An 18,118-nucleotide genomic window follows, 5' to 3' on the forward strand; every position below is an offset into this window, starting at 1 on the left:
ACCAATCCCTGCTCCGCTCGTCTGCCTTTTGCTCTGCCTCTTCGGCAGTTTTTGGAGCGTTCTGTTGGATACTTCGTGTACCGGGCTGATGGTCATTTCGGGTTCATTAGTCGGTAAACATGTGCCTATACAAGGTCACTGCCGCTGTAGACTGGTCTGTTCGAGGAACGAGATACACGGACATGGTATCGTGAGGATCCCAGGTTTGTTCGGTGATTGGGGTAAGGATGGAAACTGAGCCGACGGTGCTGTTATACTTGACATTTAATAATAAAAAGGTATCTCTAGTCGAGCATATGCTGTAGAGTTCTGTACATAACCATACATTATATGGCCATAATTATTACCACAGACCGTTAAGCCATACAGACCTCTTCATTGATGTCATTTCATGGAGCACCTCTTTGGTGATGTGTGTGACGTCTTCGGCAGCAAGTACGCCGCTAAATTCTCGTCGGAACGGATTGGTATGAAAGGCGTCATAGCTTATGCGGGTTGTTTTTCCATAGCGCCTTGGGTACTGTATATATCCCTATAGAAGCACTCCGGTCTGACCTCCTTGACCTGGGTCGATGACGATCTTCTGCTGCTTCCTAAGCACAAAGCCTGGTGGCGGGTTCTCCATATCTACTCCATCGTCGATCGTATCCGGGACTGCTCTCAAAGATGGCAAGGGGCTTTCCCAGGCGGATATTGCGGGGTTTCTCCACGTATGCAAAGGCATCGCGACCCCGGGACCTGGCCACATGTTTGCTTGTGCGTTGTGGTGGCTCAGCCGTGGCTTTTGGAAGTCATCAAAATTGATGTGTTCAATGTTGGGCAACAATCCAGTTGGAAGTTTCCGCCTGATTACGCCAAAGACGGATTGTATTGCAAGCTCGCGACAGTTCCGACCACATGTTGACGAGCTCGTCTCTACAGTCACAGAGCGGGATAGAAAAGTAGGACGATTGCCATCTGCGCGATGATGTGATTAGGATTAGGTAAAAGGAACTGTACTCAACGATGTTCAGCAAGCATACTGCAATATCTTGAACGGTCGCCGGATATGATCATAGTGCCACTTGTTCCTCAAAACGGAAGTGACTCTAGGAGCAGGGGGCCGAAGGATTCGGTATAGGTTGTCATACGGCCTTGCCCCACGCGGGGTCATATTTGGGATTATGGTAACAAATGCTGGGGTCTATCCATAACATGACTAGGACGAATGATCTGAAACAACACTACGAATATAGGGGTCGTATGGAAGCTGAAAACTCACGAGAACTGAAAGATTTGACAGGCAGTAGATATACTGAAAATGGAGCCGCCATAATTGACATGCTGTCGGAAAGCACTATAGATGATGGCACACTCTGTACAGTACACACAGGTTTGTCTCTGGATGCCCAGAGCTCCACCCCCGAAACTCCACGCCCGAGAGTCCGAACTGCTGGACTACGAAGGTGTAAACTGCAGCATAAGGATCTGCCACATGTCACCCCATGTGAATGGGATGCTGTATCCCTTCCCCGGTGCATCCGTGGCCCCCTCACATGCGAGCGAAAATCTGGAGTGCGTGCATCAATAAGAGCATACCCGCTGTTAAGGTCTTGCCGTCCTCGACTTCCCGATAACCTCCTTGCTGCCGAATGCAACCAAGTTCAAACTTAAGCTTTTCCAGTCGACACTGTATCTACCATGTCTGCGTACAATCTTCAGGGGAAATACGCCATCGTCACTGGTGGTGGATCAGGTTGGTCAAGGCGTACCACCAACAAGGACTCCAAGTGCTAACAGACACATCAGGTATCAACTATGTGACGGTCACGCTTCTTCTCGAGGCCGGTTGCTCCGTGATGATCGCAGATCTGCGCCTTCGACCCGAAGCTGAGGAACTCCTGTCCACCTACACGGGAGCAGAACCTGGGTCGATCAAGGCACTCTTCCATAAGACGGACATTGGTAACTGGGCGAACATCACGACGCTTTGGGACGCAACTCTGGAAGCATTCGGCCGCATTGACATTGTCGTCAACGGCGCAGGCATCTATGAGCCTCCTTCGTCTACCTTTTGGAACCCGCCAGGTCGGTCGACCGTCGCGCAAGACGACGCGAATTCCGAGAAGGGAGTTTACAAGACCTTCTCGGTCAATGCCTTGGGTCCCATCCGGTTATCGCAAATCGCGATCGAGTACTGGATCGAGAACAGACACAAGGGGATCGAGGGAAACCTATTCTTCGTAATCAGCGTGGCGGCCTACATAACCTCCCTTCACACGCCACTCTACGAAGCCAGCAAGGCGGCGATTATGGGGTTCGCCAGGAGCCTGGGGACACTGCGAAAGCTTTTTGGCATCCGTGTTGCGGGCATCTGCCCTGGCGGGGTGTATACGCCGCTGCTCCAGCAGGACTACACCAGTGACCGGTTGACGGACCCGAGGATGTATCTGCAACCGGAACAGTGTGCCGAGGTTTGTTTGGACATATTGCAGAAGCCGCAATATGGTGATGGAAACATTGTTGAGGTCGTACTGGTGGGTACGGTGGAAGACTCTCGAGTGAATGTCCGCGAGGTGCCATTTGAGAGGGTTTATCTCAATGAGGGCATGGAAGGCGTGCCGGACCTTTTCGCTGGTGCAGAAGAGGCGTTGATCGAGGCGTTGAAGGTGAAGGGCATGGGGGGGCCTGAGCCTTTGATCAAGTGATGGGCTCTTGACCCATGTATGGGGGCGTTGACTCTGACGTCGCAAGTAGTAGCGAATAGCAGCCAGCGGGTGCCTCGCAATACCGTAGACCAACGGCTGTCGCCAACATCGGGCTCCTCAAGCAGAACGAGCCAAATTGTAATTGAAGGTGAAAGGGAAACACTCATTGGGTTCTACAGCGGTTGCGACACGCCAACATGACCATGACAGACGCTTGATCCTTGTATACTTTATTGTGTTGTACGACATTCACATGTCCGATAAGCGGTGGATGGCTGATAAGAGCATGTGAGACAAGACAAGAGAGACAAGACAGGAAGTAAAGATTGGGCCTCGTCGCTGGCCGCAGTTCGGGGCTTGTGCAATGACTGGGTTCCTACTACATACAGATTAGAGAAAGGTGAGTCATTGCATGGCCAGTCAATCCGCCATCAAATAGAAGCGATTCAAGTTGAGTTAGTACATGCAAAGGCCCCAGAACTGCAGAGTCGAACTGAATTGAATTGAAGCTGAATAAAACCGAATTAAATTGATTTCACGGTTAACCCCACCATTTGCTGGCTGTCCGCCTCCGTTGCCACACAATTCCCAATCCATTGCCCCGCAACACCACAAAAGTGTGTCAACTGCTGGCAGCATCAAGATAATTCAGGACGACATCTCGACCGACCGAATTCAGGACCACACTCGGCAGCCGTCAGTCGACATCACTGCGAAACGCGACCATGGCCACAGTCTCAGATCTCGCCGAGCGCGTCAAGGACGCCGTTATCGGCAGCGACAATGTCTACATTGATACAGACGTTGTATGTGCCCAAAACCCCCCACCCCCATTTCAATATGTTCAAATATTGCAATTGCAATTGCTGATGTACACTCCAGGGCGTGGACGACGACACCGCCGATGGCTCCAACGCCAAGCCCTACAAGTCCCTCGCCCACGCCTACATCCAGAACATCGACAAGCCCGCCCCCCGATACCAGGTTCGCGCATCCACCACCGGCCCCGTCGCCGAGGGTGAAGACCCTTCTGTGCGCCTGCAGTGGAGGGATCCCGCCAAGAGCGCCATCAAGAAGGCCGACGGCGCCCTCAGTGCACACAAGAAGAAGCTCCAGAAGCAGGCACAGGCCGCCGCCGACGAGGAGAAGCAAAAGCTCGCCCGTCTCGCCAACCTCGAAGACGCAAAGAAGATCGTCCTGAAGCAGGACTCATCCCTCCCCAAACCCCTCAAGATCAAGATCGGACGCAAGGATATCGAGCTGGGCGATGGCGAGAAGAAGGGCACCAGAGTCAAGGTCTTGGGCAGGATCCACAGGCTGAGGGCACAGAAGCAAGCCACCTTCATCACCTTGGTCGACGGATACGGACACCTGCAGTGCGTCCTTCAGGCTGGCGACCTGACCAAGAACTATGATGCTCTGACCTTTGCCCAGGGCACCTCCTTGGCCCTATACGGTGAGCTGCGCAAGATCCCCGAGGGCGCAAGTGCCCCCGACGGCAGGGAGCTTCACGTCGACTACTACGAGGTCTTGGGTGCGTCCCCCAGCGACCACGACGCCATCACCAACAGGGTATCGTCCCAGCAGAACCAGTGGGACCCTCAAATGCTCGACCAGCGTCACCTCGTGCTCCGCGGAGACAACGCCTCGTCTCTCATGAAGATCAGAGCCGCTGTCGAGAGAGCTTTCCAGAAGGTCTACGACGACCTGGAGCTGACCAAGGTGTCGCCCCCGGCCCTGGTGCAGACGCAGGTCGAGGGTGGTGCCACTCTCTTCAGTGCCCCGTACTACGACGAGGCCGCTTACCTGACCCAATCATCCCAACTCTACCTCGAGACCGTCCTGCCCAGCCTGGGAGATGTGTACTGTATCGAGAAGTCCTTCCGTGCCGAGAAGTCTTTGACTCGTCGCCATCTGTCCGAGTACACGCACGTCGAGGCCGAATTGGATTTTATCGAGTTCCCAGACCTCCTCGAGCATCTGGAAGAGGTCATCTGCCGTGTTATCGACATCGTGCTCGCCAACCCCACCATTGCCGCCTATCTGAAGGAACTCAACCCTACTTTCCAAAAGCCGTCGCGTCCCTTCCTGCGCATGAAGTACACCGATGCCATCGATTGGCTCAACCAACAGGACCCCCCTATTCCCAACGAGGAGGGCAACCCTCACGTCTTCGGTGATGATATCGCGGAGGCTGCCGAGCGCAAGATGACCGATGCTATCAACAGGCCAATCTTCCTCACCCACTTCCCTGTCGAGATCAAGGCCTTCTACATGAAGAAGGATCCTGCCGATCTTCGTGTCACTGAGAGTGTGGACTGTTTGATGCCTGGCGTTGGTGAAATCGTTGGTGGCTCCATGAGAATGGAGGGCTACGACGAGCTTCTCCAAGCATACAAGAACCAAGGTATCGATTCCAAGGACTACTACTGGTACACGGACCAGAGAAAGTAAGTTTATATTCTCACTCGCCCTCGCCGTATGGCTTTACTGACAATTCTTCTCAGGTACGGTACCTCTCCTCACGGCGGATACGGTCTCGGTCTTGAACGTTTCCTTGCTTGGATCGCTAACCAGCACACTGTCCGCACTACTTGCTTGTACCCTCGCTTCATGGGTCGATGCAAACCTTAGGCAGTTTTCGAGCTAGACAATCAGGTTGCAGCTGTTAAAGATGATCTCTAAACATAGACACAAATAGACAACCAGATGCAAGTTGACCAATGAATTTTTACTGCAATCAATCTGTGCAATATTCGCCACGCTGCCAATACAAATTGTCGCGTCGATAGTTCTCACGCCTTTCTTTCTTTCTTTCTCTCGTCGCGGCTACAACATGGCCAACTTTTGTATCAGATCCGTGACATGTGTCCTTGACCACAGTGAGTCCTGATACTCTCGCAGTAGCTAGTAAGCGAGGAACAATTTACGAACCCAGATCCCACACACGTTTTGCCATTCACACTCCCACATCGGCCATCGGTCGAGATACTACCGGGACCGCTGTCGTCCCTCCGCAGATACCATTGGACGAGCAGCTATCTCCGAAATTTGAGGCTTTACATATTTTACCGTTGGCGTCACATGAGCCATCTGTCGTAACGTTGGGCGACGCCGAGCAGGCTCTAAAGTTAGACTGACAGCCGGCAACACAATGGGTTATTAATACTCCGAAGAATTTAATGAACAATGTTCGCTATCCCCGAATCCAATATAGGGCAGGTGCAACCTTTAAGTATGCGTTGGAAAACGAAAGACAAGAGAAAAAGTGGAATGACAGGAATTCATTCTCCAGCAGAGCACCTTCCGACGCTACCCTTCATTCTCGACAGGCATGGCCCACCGGTTCATCAGCAGAACAGCTATCATGGGACCATGTGCGTAAAATATGCGATAGGTCTAAGCATGGGCATTACACTGAATAGCCAGCTTATCTTCGCGCCTTTGGTTAAATCCGCGGGAGCTCTGGACGGATTCGCCGAAGGAATTGGGTGTAGAAACGTTGGCCATGGTGGCCAATGACCTAGAAGACCATACTGGAACTTGGAACGCCGTTCCCATGTATTATTCTCTTGGTCGCCGGGACGCTGACAACCTTCCAAGGTTCCCTTACGCCCAAGTTCCAACTCTAACTTCTAACCGCGCTCGTGAACTTGTTTGTGAGAGAGGTCAGGCTACAAATGCTCTAGTGGACGTGATTGACATATAAACAGCTGATTAGGCAATATATCAAGTATCGGTAAACCTGCTTTGCTATCGAAGCTGGATCTCATCTCGAGGATAATGCTCTCTGGATTGTGTCGACGAGCTTCCCCAATATCACTATTATATACGATATCGTTACTAATGGACTACCTCATTTTGATGTTGCTCCAATGTAGATTCACGAGATTTTCGTGCAGTAGATTCTCAAAATGGGAATGGTCATGCCGAAGGCAAGGAACCGAACTTGCTTCGACTCTGTTGCCCGTATTCACCTACGCATGTATATATTGGCATAACAACACTCACTCACTACAAGTACAGCTGATGGCGGGGGCAGACTGCAAAAGTACTGGAACTGTAACTGTGGATGCACACTGCTTGTCTGGTATAAAAGGGGGGACAATCGGTGCATATTCGCCGGGACAAACGACAGATAAAACCATCAAGTCATCCAAGTCATCCATAACTCATAAACTTTGGCATCACCTCAATTTGGAAAATAAGATTCCAGAATAATCTCCGTCTCCTAAGCGCCATCGAAAACCAAAAGACTTTGCAGATCGACCTCGCCGAAGCCCCGCCGGCGCAACAACTCCCGGCCACGGTGAACAGGGAACTCAGCTACGACCATGATGCTCATATCCCGGGCACGAACACCGGCTTCAACTAATAGCTGCAGCACCGCACAAAGCGTCTTTCCTGTGGCAAGCACATCATCCACTATCACCACCGGCCCGCCTCTGGGAATCACGTTCCGATTCATTTCAACCCTCTTCTCTTTCGAATCGGGGGATGCCGACGACGAAATATGCGACGGGGACTTTGCGACGGACACGGTAGGACGAGGGAGCTTTCCAGCTTCGCGGCCTAGCATCAAGGGTACATCGACCCGTAGGGCCAACGCCGATGCATAGATAAAGCCGCCGGCCTCGCAACAGGCTATGGCCTGAACTTTGGTCCAGTCACCGCTAAAGTGAGTTTGGAGCAGAGATGTGCATAGCGCCAGACCCCCCACCTGCTGGCAGATATCGAGCACGTGGCGAAACTCGATACCTGGGCGTGGAAAATCGGGTATCGGACGTACCATATCAGCCAGTCGCTGCAAATCCTCGTGGGAAAAGGGCAGCAGGCAATGTTCGGCGAAATGTTCTACCGCCTCCTTTCCAGTTGTGTTATTATCGAAGATGAGACTCGGTCGGTAGTGCGAGATACACGGATTTGGTCCATCAGCATTGATGTTACTGTTTTTGCTCTTGTCGCCAGGGTCATCGCCGTCATTGTATCCCCAGCGGACCCAATGTGCTCTTCCACTAACTTCAACACGAACGTCGAGCAGCCGGCTCTCTGGTACCAAATGCGACAAGGTTGCGACCGGCGCGTCGTCTCTCATTCCAGTTATAAACAACACGTCCACATCCACGTTTTCGTGTACTAATTTTAGGAAGTGTTCCTCTGGCAGCTTGGGCCGTTGGTGCACCTGGTCTTGGAAAAATGCTGTCAGCGTTGGCCGGTGTTGCTCCTTGTAAGCACGATCCCCAAGAAGGCGGTTCAGGTCCGCATGGGTAGCTGTCGCATATTCTTTCTTAGTCGCATCGCTAATACTGACCACGCGTGCCGTTAGATTTGCTCGGGAGCACGTGTTGAATATTGTAACCCAGATGCTGGCGCAATAGTCCTTGCCGACGCCGCTTTCGCCGGTGACGAGAATGATGAGCTTCTGTTTCATCGGTGGTCTTGGAAGCGGGCAGGCGTAAGCTAGCACATTGTATGGGTCTAAAGTATGCTTGAGACGGGCCAGCCGAGGCCTATTTGGCCCGAAAGCTTGAGCTGCTAATGCGGCATCCCTGGGGTGTGGCCCGAGGTCAGCACTATAAGCTCCGGTACTCACGGGCAACAAGTTCTTTGCGACATTGTACACCCACTGCACAGCAGCTCGAGCGGCTTCGGTTTCATCTTGATCTCGGGGCCACACACCAGTGACGACACAGGCAAAGTCCCAGTCCCGACAGCCGAATGCAGTGGTGTCGGCAGCCATGTCGGTGATCGCTCCGCCGCCTTGCAGCAGATGCAGGTAGCAGAATGGTGAAGGTCGAGTCTCAATAGCCGCCACTAATCTGTCGGCGACGTTCTTCTCCCCGATGCTTTTCAAGAATAAACATCGCTTGAACGAAGAGGTTTTACCGCCACCGTGCCCGCCGTGCATCCCAGATATGTACATTTCAGTGTCGAACAAACCAACACTATCCACGACGTTATGATTGTCTTCGGCCCCAAGTATTTCGACCACAGCCATGGGTGTCTCAGAGGCGCGTCTGCTTGTAGAGGATTCGAACATGGTAACGCCAAGATGTACCTGGTTGGCGTCCCAATAAAGATATGCGTCTGCAGAACAGTTCCGGGGCAACTCTTTGGCGATGAGTTGATCAAAATCTTTCAGCCTGTGCCGCACCTCGGATTCATTCATCAGCGGGAGAACCCAGTTGCGAACTGAAAAGTTCAGAGCTGAATAGGCCTTGAAAGTCACGCTAATCACGATGCCAAAGTTTGTCCCAGCGCCTCTTATTGCCCATAACAGATCGGCTTCATTGTCGGGGCGCACTGCACCAGCCGGTCGATGCCGGGCTGGGACGCATCCGAAATAGAGAACCTGGCCCGTTTCAACGCTGACAATCACGGCACCTATGATGCTGTCGCACGCAAGCCCATGGAGCCGCGCCAGATGTCCAATGCCGCCTTGTAGCCATAGCCCTGCACCCACGCTTGGACGCGCCCCCAGGGGCACTGTCACGCCCGCCGCCATGGTCTTACGGACGATATCTTCCGTCTTGCAGCCGGCTTCAGCGACAACCAACATACCACTATCAGGGCAAGAACCAGATTCTCCTCCATCCTCAACAGCCGGGGACACGTATACTTGACCGAAGGCGCTCATATCTACTGAGACGACGTTGGGCCAGAGGCAATGGCCGCTGTGACCCCCACCGATAATTGTCAGACTAACTCTATGCTCCAGGGCCCATAAAACACACTGTTGAATGTGATGGACCTTTGTCGGTCTGACCGTCGAGGCGGGATGGTGGAGGCGAGCCTCTCGACTTTTGACCATCCTATCGCCTTTCACCAATGGCACTTGTGCTGTCAGTCGTGACAATGCGGTCGCATGTTGGGTAAAAACAGCCACGAGTTCGGGCGAGCTGAATAAAAGACGATCTGGGTGGGCTTTCACATGACAGCCCAAGGCGCGGCAAATCTTACGCCACTCAACTTTGAGAGCCTTGTACACATATGCATCCTTCGGGACAAATCCTGCAATGAACGATGCAAACGAGTCCAGAATTTCGTCGTCATCTGGCACGCTAATCATCCCAGTAGGGAAGGAGGATGTTTGATGGCATGTCAGTCCGTCGAGGTGCAAACTCCCGTCGCGATGAAAAACTACCACGATTCCAGGTTTTGGCAGCTTGACAAGCTTTTCCAGTGCCTGCTCTATGAAATTTCGTTTAGGCTTCATGCCGTACATGCTGTGGCAGAATAAGATGACATCAAAGTTGTCGCCGCCATCACTTGTGTTGGTGTTAGTCCCGTTTGCTGCCTTGATGTCCCCAACAAAAGGGGCTCGGTGGATATCGGCCGGGCTTTCCAAGCAAGGCAGAGGGGAATCAGCTTCTGGGTGCAAGCATAATGACTCCTCCAACCTTGCAGCAAATAACAGGTTGGGCTCAAAAGCGACGTATCTGCTAATCTTCCGTCTCAGAGGACCTGGCAAATGTCCCAGTACGCTCTCCTGTCCAGGTCCAATTTCTAGCACCGAAATATTGGTGGGTGAGTCAAAGAAAAGTGTCAGCAGCTTGGATAGCTGTGGAATAATGAAGTCTTGGTATGTTCTCCATCCTGAGCCCTGCACCAACGTGTTGAAGCCAGCGTTGTACTGTGTGTCCGACAACGCCTGCTTGGCGGAAGGTGTCGTTGCTTCCATTCTGAGTGCTAACTTCAGGGAGTCGAGAGTAGCCATTGCAGTGCGGCATAGGAGGTAAAAACTAATGGGCTTGGAAGCAGTTGGCGACTGTGTTAACCGTTGGAAACCTCTTGGTGGTTGACGGTCTACGTGAGTGAGCAGTCCCGCTGATTGTAAATATTTGTAGTTTTGCTTTGCAATCCAAATTTAAAGGTGAGAGTGTCAAAACCATATATTTCAAACAACAAGTGGTAAACGTCATTTAGCCGAAGTCTTATTAATGATAGACCAGAGGAGCAATATACGTGGCATGTTACGACCAAAGTGCAGTTCTATCGTAGCTTCGCGTTATTTTTCTGACCGGTGGGCGGCTACTGACGTGTTTGCTGTGCCCAGAAACAGCCAGTGCGCATTAGATAGCCTGCCAGCGTGACAGAACCCAGATAGCAATCCATGATGCATATACGAAAGTCCATTCGTACGTAAGCCCCCTGACCGGTGAAGAATATATGTGATGGTAAGGACACATGACAACGCATACCATGGTGGGCCTCCAACATAAGGCAGGATGGATGCAGGACAGGACGTTTCAGGTCGGAGCCTAATGTATAATGTCAATTCGCATTCGCCATATCCCGGATCCGATCCAAGCCACGTCTCTGGGAGTGAGTACTGGCGAATCAGGACTACGTTGTGCGGCAAGAATGCACTTTGCCCGTCCACATACATGCATATACCTGTCATGCAATGCGGGAGGACCCTCGGGGTCGTAAAAGGCGTATCAATCAGATTTTACTTCTTCAAAGTTCGATTTTATTCCTATTCCTACAGGAGACGTCATGGGCCAAATGTGATCAGGAAATGAGCGAAATATTTGGTGATTGCAACACATTAGGCAGACTCAAAGCGTTGTATATATAGTTGCCCACTGACTTAGACTTCCAGGCTGTGATTCAAGAAGCTGTACGATAATAACTCGACGCCTGCAGATAATCTCAATGGTACACAAAAGTCATACTCTATCACTGTTATATGTAATCCATATCAATACCCTACAGCCTTTTTCCAAAGTGCACCTCAGCCCCATCGTTGTCGAACCACCATCATCAACTCAACGAGATTACGTACGAGAGCTCTACGCATGCAATTGTACATTATGTCTACCAAACCAAGTTCCACATCCACAATCTTGGTCAATGGAAACAATAATGGCCGTAGATCTTCGTTGGTAAAGGCGACTCCCGCCGAAGAACTTGTAATGTGTGACACGGACGCACAGTGTAGGTTCATCCTCACATACATTGCGAGGTTCCAAGTCTAACCTCGGTTGATACTCAGCTGCTTCGCACCCAGGGCTCGCCTTGCAACCACAGCTTGACTCGTTGACGAGCCAAAGAGCCCTGGTGTCATCCCAGGGCTCCCCCGCAGCAGCAGCAGTGCGAAAGATTCTGTGTCAAATCGGCGAGGATCCAGATCGTGAGGGTCTGTTGAAGACACCTGAGCGATACGCTGAAGCGCTCCGGTTCTTCACCAAGGGGTATTCGGAGAGTACAGAGGAGGTCGTCAACGATGCGATTTTCACCGTCGACACTCACGAGATCGTCATCGTCAAAGACATTGATATCTTTAGTCTCTGTGAACATCACATGCTGCCATTCACCGGAAAGGTAGGTCGCACCCTTCCCGCCCGCCGTTTCAGTTATTATTACATAAGGTCTTTGCATCTTGCTGCTCGGTACACATTCACAAGCTAACATGAATGAAAACGTCAAGATACATATCGGGTACATTCCGAATGGTCGGGTGCTCGGATTGTCAAAGCTTGCGCGAATCGCTGAGATATACTCGCGCCGGCTTCAAGTGCAGGAGCGCTTGACAAACCAGGTTGCAGCAGCCATAGACGAGTTGCTTAGTCCAAAGGGTGTTGCGGTGGTCGTGGAATGTACGCATATGTGTATGGCGATGAGAGGCGTACAGAAGCCGGGGGCCGTGACAGTCACTCAAAGCATGACTGGTTCGCTGGAACATGACCTAGAAGTGCAACGGAAGTTCTATACTCTGCTCGGCCTGGGACAGAGACGTCATCTCTAATCATTTTGTTATTGTTGCGACTGGGTACAATCTCCTTTGATACATAGTGTACGACATATGACAATATGAGATCCACTTAAGTTGTTTTTGCCGGCCCAAAAACGAAACGTTGTAGGTATGTCATCCATGACGGATTGTCAAAGCAAGCCAATCTAGTTGAGTCTCGGGCAAATCCAACCATTAATGTTTCAGTCTGTACGTGTATATAGGCTATGTTCTATGCTAGGGGATCTTCAGCAGATTCCCAAGCGTTTGGTTTATCGCCTGGAAGTCCCGGTCCCTTGAACGTATACATGAGAAGCAATGACAAATGATCATTTCATAGGCACAACAATGATAATACTTTCTTTGATCCCCCGTGGAGACTTAGTAAGGCTATATCCTTTGGAGATTCTATGAATGGCGTTAGAAAGACAAGCTGAAATGACTTAGTGATTGATTAAAATTGTATAGTAAAGTCGTTCCATCGTAGATACCATCATTCTTTAGTATTATGAAAATAAGAACTACAAATACACAAGAGTGACCAGGTACCACAAGCGATAGGAAATATCTGAGCGGAACTAAACATGGTATCGGTGGAGAGCGAAAGCCTGTGTTAGATTAGTTGTTCATTTGAGGTTTCGAGTATATAATCTCTTTAATGAAAAGTAATGAATAGGTGTTTATTTTATTTTAAAAATAAGAGCTAGTGCTCTTTAATAGTTGTATATAATTTACTACCTACACATGGTTATACATGGACGATTAAAAGGTTGGTTGAAAACCCACTGGCTGCCCTATGAGCGTTTGAAAGAATGTCGGTTAGTTCTCCAGTTCTACCTCCACATCAATGGGCAGAGCTTGATCGAGGATCGATATCATGAGTTGTCTAATAAGGGGTAATAGGTATTGCTTCCCCCGTTAGTGAGATACAATATTCTGACGCTGTAAGCATGATGAGTTGCCTACAAAACAATTTGATGACCGTCGACGAACACTCGACGAGACGAATTGATTGCACGCGATGCACCATACTTGCCTCTCCCCAGCAACTAAAAGCTAAGAATGAATACTTTTCATTTGGCTTTTGAACCTGTCGGCAGACCTGATTCTACTTTACGGACGGGAAGAAAATAGATAGGGTAGATACATATCATGGCGACATGCTGTGACGCGGGGATCTCCAATTGCGGGGGGATGCGAACGGCGCCCTTCAACTGACATGTAGTCAGTCCAAGCGAGACGTGCATATCAGCTATATATTCCCAAGGCGGCAATATTTATTGAATTTTCCTATCCGTCAAATTGCCAGTTCTTTAGAGAAAGGAAAAGATATGACGCAGTCTAAAGCGCAAGCACCAAAAGCGTTCGTTTTCGATGTGTTTGGCACCGTGGTCAACTGGCGCCAAAGTCTGGCTCTAGGCCTCGCATCCGCAGCGAAGTCTGCAGTATCAGCCAAAGGCACGTCTGACGATGCGCCTGGCCTCGTCGCCCGCGTACAGAACATGACGCATACTGATTGGGAGTGGTTCGCTACTGAATGGTAGGTTGCTTCGAGATGTATCATGCACGACTACTCTATTGACTTTTGATACGCAGGTATACTAGATATATCCACTTCGCACAATCAGCGCAGCCCGGAGTCACCGATTTCCTGCTCCAGGAAGAAGTCCATAGGCGTACGTTGAGGCTCATGATCCCCGAGTACAAGTTTGAGGGACTTTGGACACCGGACCAGCTCGAGGAATTGGTCTTCTTGTGGCATAAGCTTGATGCCTGGCCAGACTCAGCTGCTGCGATTGCGCGTCTGGCCAAGCATGGGCCGGTCGTCACCTTGTCAGATGGGTCTGTGCAGCTGCTCAAGGCTTTGAATGACCGGAACGATCTGGGCTACACCGACATCTGGGGGTCGGATACTTGGACAGCATATAAACCGGACCCGGCAGTATATAAGGGAGCTGTCGCAAAGCTTGGCCTGCAACCTCATGAGGTAGCGCTTGTCGCGGCTCATCTTGGCGATCTATGGGCTGCCAAGAAATGCGGGTTGAAGGCATTTTATGTGGAGCGGCCCTTTGAAGAGCGATATAGCAGAGACGAAATAGAAAAGGCCCGCTTGGACGGTTGGGTGGACTTATGGGTACCTTACGGCAACGGTGGACTCCACGGTGTTGCCAATCGCCTAACCTAGAATAGTGAATTGGATGGTGGAGACAAGAGACTAGTTCTAGTTTAATAGTCTACCAATAGTATATACTTACATTGACCGTTGAACACTCTGATGTCTGGTCAAACTTGCTGCTTAAATTTTCCTTCTTCATGCGCGATATCTAAATGGGCAATGGTCAATGGGAGGCCCTGCAAATCAGCCTATGCGACGCCCGCAATCGCTTTCACTTTCTTAGACGAAGTGATCAACTCGACGACTCCTACCGTCCACCAGCGTTTCGTCCATCCCTCTTTGACTGGTAGTCGCTCCTCCGAAAATATCGCTTGCACACGATCGCTATCGACCTTTTTTCCATCGCCAAACACGTCGAGAACGAACGCAAGCTCGCCCCATCCAATACCATTTGCCGCAGCTGCCGGGTTGAGCTGTTTGTTGGCTGCCTTCTGCTCCTCAGTGCGTCGCTGACGAAACCCCACCAGGTTGTCAGCAGTGAGGGTCTTTCCATCAGACGAAGATGCAAGCAATGCGTCAACAAGATCTGGTTGCTTGGTGTGATTATCGCCCTGCGCATAATCGCGACGGGTAAGCGATATATCATGCTCAATGACCCCAGGAGTGCTCAGCTGGTCCAGGTTGAGGCACGGCCTGCCGGCGGAATCCTCCTGGCCCGGCTTACGAACTCCAAAGCGGGAGAAAGCCAGAGCCCAGGGGTTTCGAATGTAATACCAAATCTTCGCGAAGAACGAGCGTTGTTTGGGTTTCCCATCTGCCTCCCGTTCGATGAAAATCGCATTGCTGAGTGCTGCGCCCAGAGCATGCGACAGGCCGAGCCTGTTCATGGCCAAGGTGAAGTCGCTGACACGCGCGTTGCGACCATCGCGTGGGAGGTAACCATGGTTTGCAAGGCTGTTCAGAATGGGACAGGGACTCCGAATATCATCGGGCCCTGCAGGGCAATAGTCGCCCTTTGTAAGAGTTGTTGATTCTGACATTGAATGAGAGGGCTTGGCGGTGGGCTAGATACGCTACTGGTTGGCTGTCAATAGCGCGCTGTGGGTGATAAGTCTCGGGCCGGCTGGGGATCGAAATGAGAGAAAGAGTGAAGAGAATAAGAGCAAAACGACAGAAGAAGGGATCTTCACAAAGACACTCGAGGCAAAGCATGTGACTGCCTCGCTTCAACCCATGCCTTTGTCATCTTCCAATGACGCCGCTTCGTGGCGGCCATACTGCGAGCATCACAAGGCTCCGGCGCGGTGCGAGGCAACTAACCTAGGCGGCAGCGGTGGTCAGAATAGCGCCAGGGTTCTTCGGTGGATTCACTCACGTCAGCGGAAAGCTATGCCCTTCGCATGGGACCATGATCGCTTATTACCAGGGCCAATGTTCATTTGGCCAATGACGAATCTCAAATGTGATATTGGTGAGTCTGGTATTCTGCAGGCTTTGTGTTTGGTTTACTGGGGGAGCTGAAGCTGAGTGCCTCGCATCTTGCAGGCCACTCAGCCACTTATGCCCATTAAAAGTTCAGGGCTGCAAAATATCTCGAACTACCAACCTGCCAAACCGAGAATTTCCAATCGTGTTACATCGGACGAGGCAGGAAGATGGGGGAACATCAACGTTCTGAGATCATGGGAATCAGCATATTGTATTAACCCTGAGTAGCAGCCCGACAGCGTGCAGGCCGCATCGCGGGGTGAAGACGGGATGTTGTCATCTACACCAGCGGCCGAGGCTATGCTCGTTGCGCAAGGCTCTTGGGCCTCCGACGACTCTGATTTTCTGAACATCCAGACTCTGACTCATGCGACATGGGCCCATGGGTATTGTTTGTAGGCCAATGAATCAGCACTCGCTGTAGCCACGCAGCGATCGACTAACCTTGGTCTAGTCTCAGGGAATCTTTAGGTGAGAACATGACTACGGGCTGCGGCAACATATAGGCTGCGTACTGTTTATGCATCGTTGAGCTGTTGCCGGCCCACTGAATTGTGCCGTCAGCTCGGTTCAAAATTCAAACCGGAAATGCCCTAGGTTAATAGAAGCAGGCTTAACGCTTATGTGTCAGACCGGGATTCAGCGAAGTTGTGTCTTTGCGTTCTTTTCGAAGGTCGGCGCAGTCATTGGCTATAAACCAATTTTAAGTTGATCTCAACTAGAGGAGGCGATTGTTGTTCCAGCGCGACGCTAAGACGCTACAAACTCCCAACGATCGATTGGGGATGTGAATATACACAAGGCAGGCGTGACGAGGACTATAAGAAGCCATTGGTAATGCGTTCACTCTTGCCCGCTCTCGCAAGTGTGTTCGGCCAAGTGCGCAGGCGACAACAAAGCACTGCTCACCTCAAAAAATCCCGATGCCATACTTTCATGCTTTTGGACTTCCATAGCGCCATGCTCCTTCTCGTCAGCCTCCTTCGCCTCATAAGTCGCAAAGCGCAAAAACGCGATGCAAGTGGAGCAGCACCCACGGCTCACGAAAAAAGATCTCTGACAGTAGGTTTGGCATTAGTTGACGAGGTAAGGGCCCAGTTCATCGAGCTCAACATCCAGTTGGATGCCGCGACGATAGAGAGCGACTTGCGGCTGACTTTGAGCGGAAAAGACGTCACCGGTAAACTGTCGCAGACGTCAAGAGAGCAGGGTTACTTATATGTCGTACGACCATTACTGTTTATAATAGTGGGAGCCCGGCAGCTGCCTGGGTGCATGTCTAGACAGGTTTTCCAGCATCTAGTCTGGCACATCAGGAACCGTGCGAGCCAGCGTTCCTAGTCTTTGCCACAGCTGGCAGACTGGCAACACTGGGGGGCCTGATGTCATTGTCGCCCACGCCGTGGTAACAATCCTGTTAATTTCTCCACTAGGCGGGGCGCTTGGCAAGGATCAATGAGGACATAGTGCTGGGGAGATGGTACCAATCCCCACTTTCAATCCTCAAGTGACCCCAGACGCCGTGTTGTCCAGCTTTATCAAGTCAGGGCGGCCGCAGCCGTCGTCCTGGCATCAGACCATCGTGAGGATACTTTGTGGGGGGCGGGGCGGGTGTTGCTCAGCGAGAGCCGTCCATAACAATCCCAGAGCATAGTGTTACAGACATAACTTCCAAGGACGTTCAAGACCGGAGACGGTATTATAGACCAAATATATATGTGTGTGTGTGTGTGTGGTGTGCCCTCCACTGCACCAGAGATTAGCTTTCTGAGGTGGGCCGGATGGATGAATCGAAGAGAAAAAACAGGACGTGTGGGATCACAATCCTTACTGTAGATCTTAGCCTTATCGGATTGCTGGCTGGGTGGCGACTCGGTATCTGATTGGCGAGAAACAGCAGGAAAGGCGGAAAGACTGGACAGAAGGCCCCCAAAAATTGCCAAAATGCCAAAATGCCAGAATACCAAAAATGCGCTGGAAGCACTTCAGTCTTAGTGGGTTCCAGCCATGGGTCTAGACCACCGTCGCTGTCGGCCTCCTTGGATGGCATTCTTCAGATTTCCCATCATGCGCAATCAAACAACGGCAATT

General features: G+C 51.2%; 7 protein-coding genes across 7 annotated transcripts; 5 read left to right on the plus strand and 2 right to left on the minus strand.

The window, feature by feature from the left end:
• Nucleotides 1-119: 119 nt before the first annotated feature.
• On the plus strand, nucleotides 120-904 carry BKA67DRAFT_536077 (uncharacterized protein; the record flags this gene model as incomplete). The annotated part of the gene is made up of 3 exons (XM_046100103.1): nucleotides 120-190; nucleotides 353-467; nucleotides 539-904. The coding sequence occupies 3 exons, from the start codon at nucleotides 120-122 to the stop codon at nucleotides 902-904; spliced, it is 552 nt and encodes a 183-aa protein (XP_045959050.1).
• Nucleotides 905-1,680: 776 nt separating this feature from the next.
• BKA67DRAFT_536078 (uncharacterized protein) lies at nucleotides 1,681-2,687 on the plus strand (the record flags this gene model as incomplete). Its single annotated transcript, XM_046100104.1, has 2 exons — nucleotides 1,681-1,735; nucleotides 1,789-2,687. 2 exons carry the CDS (start codon nucleotides 1,681-1,683, stop codon nucleotides 2,685-2,687), a joined length of 954 nt encoding a protein of 317 aa, XP_045959051.1.
• Nucleotides 2,688-3,164: 477 nt separating this feature from the next.
• BKA67DRAFT_566203 (asparaginyl-tRNA synthetase) lies at nucleotides 3,165-5,437 on the plus strand. Its single transcript, XM_046102864.1, has 3 exons — nucleotides 3,165-3,493; nucleotides 3,570-5,137; nucleotides 5,195-5,437. The coding sequence occupies exons 1-3, from the start codon at nucleotides 3,413-3,415 to the stop codon at nucleotides 5,319-5,321; spliced, it is 1,776 nt and encodes a 591-aa protein (XP_045959052.1). The 5' UTR covers nucleotides 3,165-3,412; the 3' UTR covers nucleotides 5,322-5,437.
• Nucleotides 5,438-6,785: 1,348 nt separating this feature from the next.
• On the minus strand, nucleotides 6,786-10,513 carry BKA67DRAFT_566206 (uncharacterized protein). Its single transcript, XM_046102865.1, has 2 exons — nucleotides 8,014-10,513; nucleotides 6,786-7,914 (listed from the first exon to the last, which is right to left on the minus strand). Exons 1-2 carry the CDS (start codon nucleotides 10,402-10,404, stop codon nucleotides 6,919-6,921), a joined length of 3,387 nt encoding a protein of 1,128 aa, XP_045959053.1. The 5' UTR covers nucleotides 10,405-10,513; the 3' UTR covers nucleotides 6,786-6,918.
• A 990-nt stretch (nucleotides 10,514-11,503) lies between these two features.
• BKA67DRAFT_592761 (GTP cyclohydrolase 1) lies at nucleotides 11,504-12,438 on the plus strand (the record flags this gene model as incomplete). The annotated part of the gene is made up of 3 exons (XM_046104866.1): nucleotides 11,504-11,575; nucleotides 11,763-12,014; nucleotides 12,121-12,438. The coding sequence occupies 3 exons, from the start codon at nucleotides 11,504-11,506 to the stop codon at nucleotides 12,436-12,438; spliced, it is 642 nt and encodes a 213-aa protein (XP_045959054.1).
• Nucleotides 12,439-13,754: 1,316 nt separating this feature from the next.
• Nucleotides 13,755-14,608, plus strand: BKA67DRAFT_536082 (HAD-like domain-containing protein; the record flags this gene model as incomplete). The annotated part of the gene is made up of 2 exons (XM_046100105.1): nucleotides 13,755-13,963; nucleotides 14,020-14,608. 2 exons carry the CDS (start codon nucleotides 13,755-13,757, stop codon nucleotides 14,606-14,608), a joined length of 798 nt encoding a protein of 265 aa, XP_045959055.1.
• A 179-nt stretch (nucleotides 14,609-14,787) lies between these two features.
• Nucleotides 14,788-15,579, minus strand: BKA67DRAFT_659057 (Chloroperoxidase; the record flags this gene model as incomplete). Its single annotated transcript, XM_046107389.1, has 1 exon — nucleotides 14,788-15,579. One exon carries the CDS (start codon nucleotides 15,577-15,579, stop codon nucleotides 14,788-14,790), a length of 792 nt encoding a protein of 263 aa, XP_045959056.1.
• Nucleotides 15,580-18,118: the final 2,539 nt, after the last annotated feature.

Source organism: Truncatella angustata, assembly GCF_020726525.1.
Source record: "Truncatella angustata strain MPI-SDFR-AT-0073 chromosome Unknown BKA67scaffold_4, whole genome shotgun sequence".
NCBI classification, from domain to species: domain Eukaryota; kingdom Fungi; phylum Ascomycota; class Sordariomycetes; order Amphisphaeriales; family Sporocadaceae; genus Truncatella; species Truncatella angustata.

Bases quoted from the DNA above. Each gene is read 5' to 3' on its own strand.
- BKA67DRAFT_566203 (XM_046102864.1), top strand. From the start codon at position 3,413: ATGGCCACAGTCTCAGATCTCGCCGAGCGCGTCAAGGACGCCGTTATC. The intron at 3,494-3,569 runs GTATGTGCCCAA...TGTACACTCCAG, and splicing joins TCTACATTGATACAGACGTT to GGCGTGGACGACGACACCGC. The intron at 5,138-5,194 runs GTAAGTTTATAT...AATTCTTCTCAG, and splicing joins TGGTACACGGACCAGAGAAA to GTACGGTACCTCTCCTCACG.
- BKA67DRAFT_566206 (XM_046102865.1), bottom strand. From the start codon at position 10,404: ATGGCTACTCTCGACTCCCTGAAGTTAGCACTCAGAATGGAAGCAACG. The intron at 7,915-8,013 runs CTAACGGCACGC...GATCGTGCTTAC, and splicing joins ACACGTGCTCCCGAGCAAAT to AAGGAGCAACACCGGCCAAC.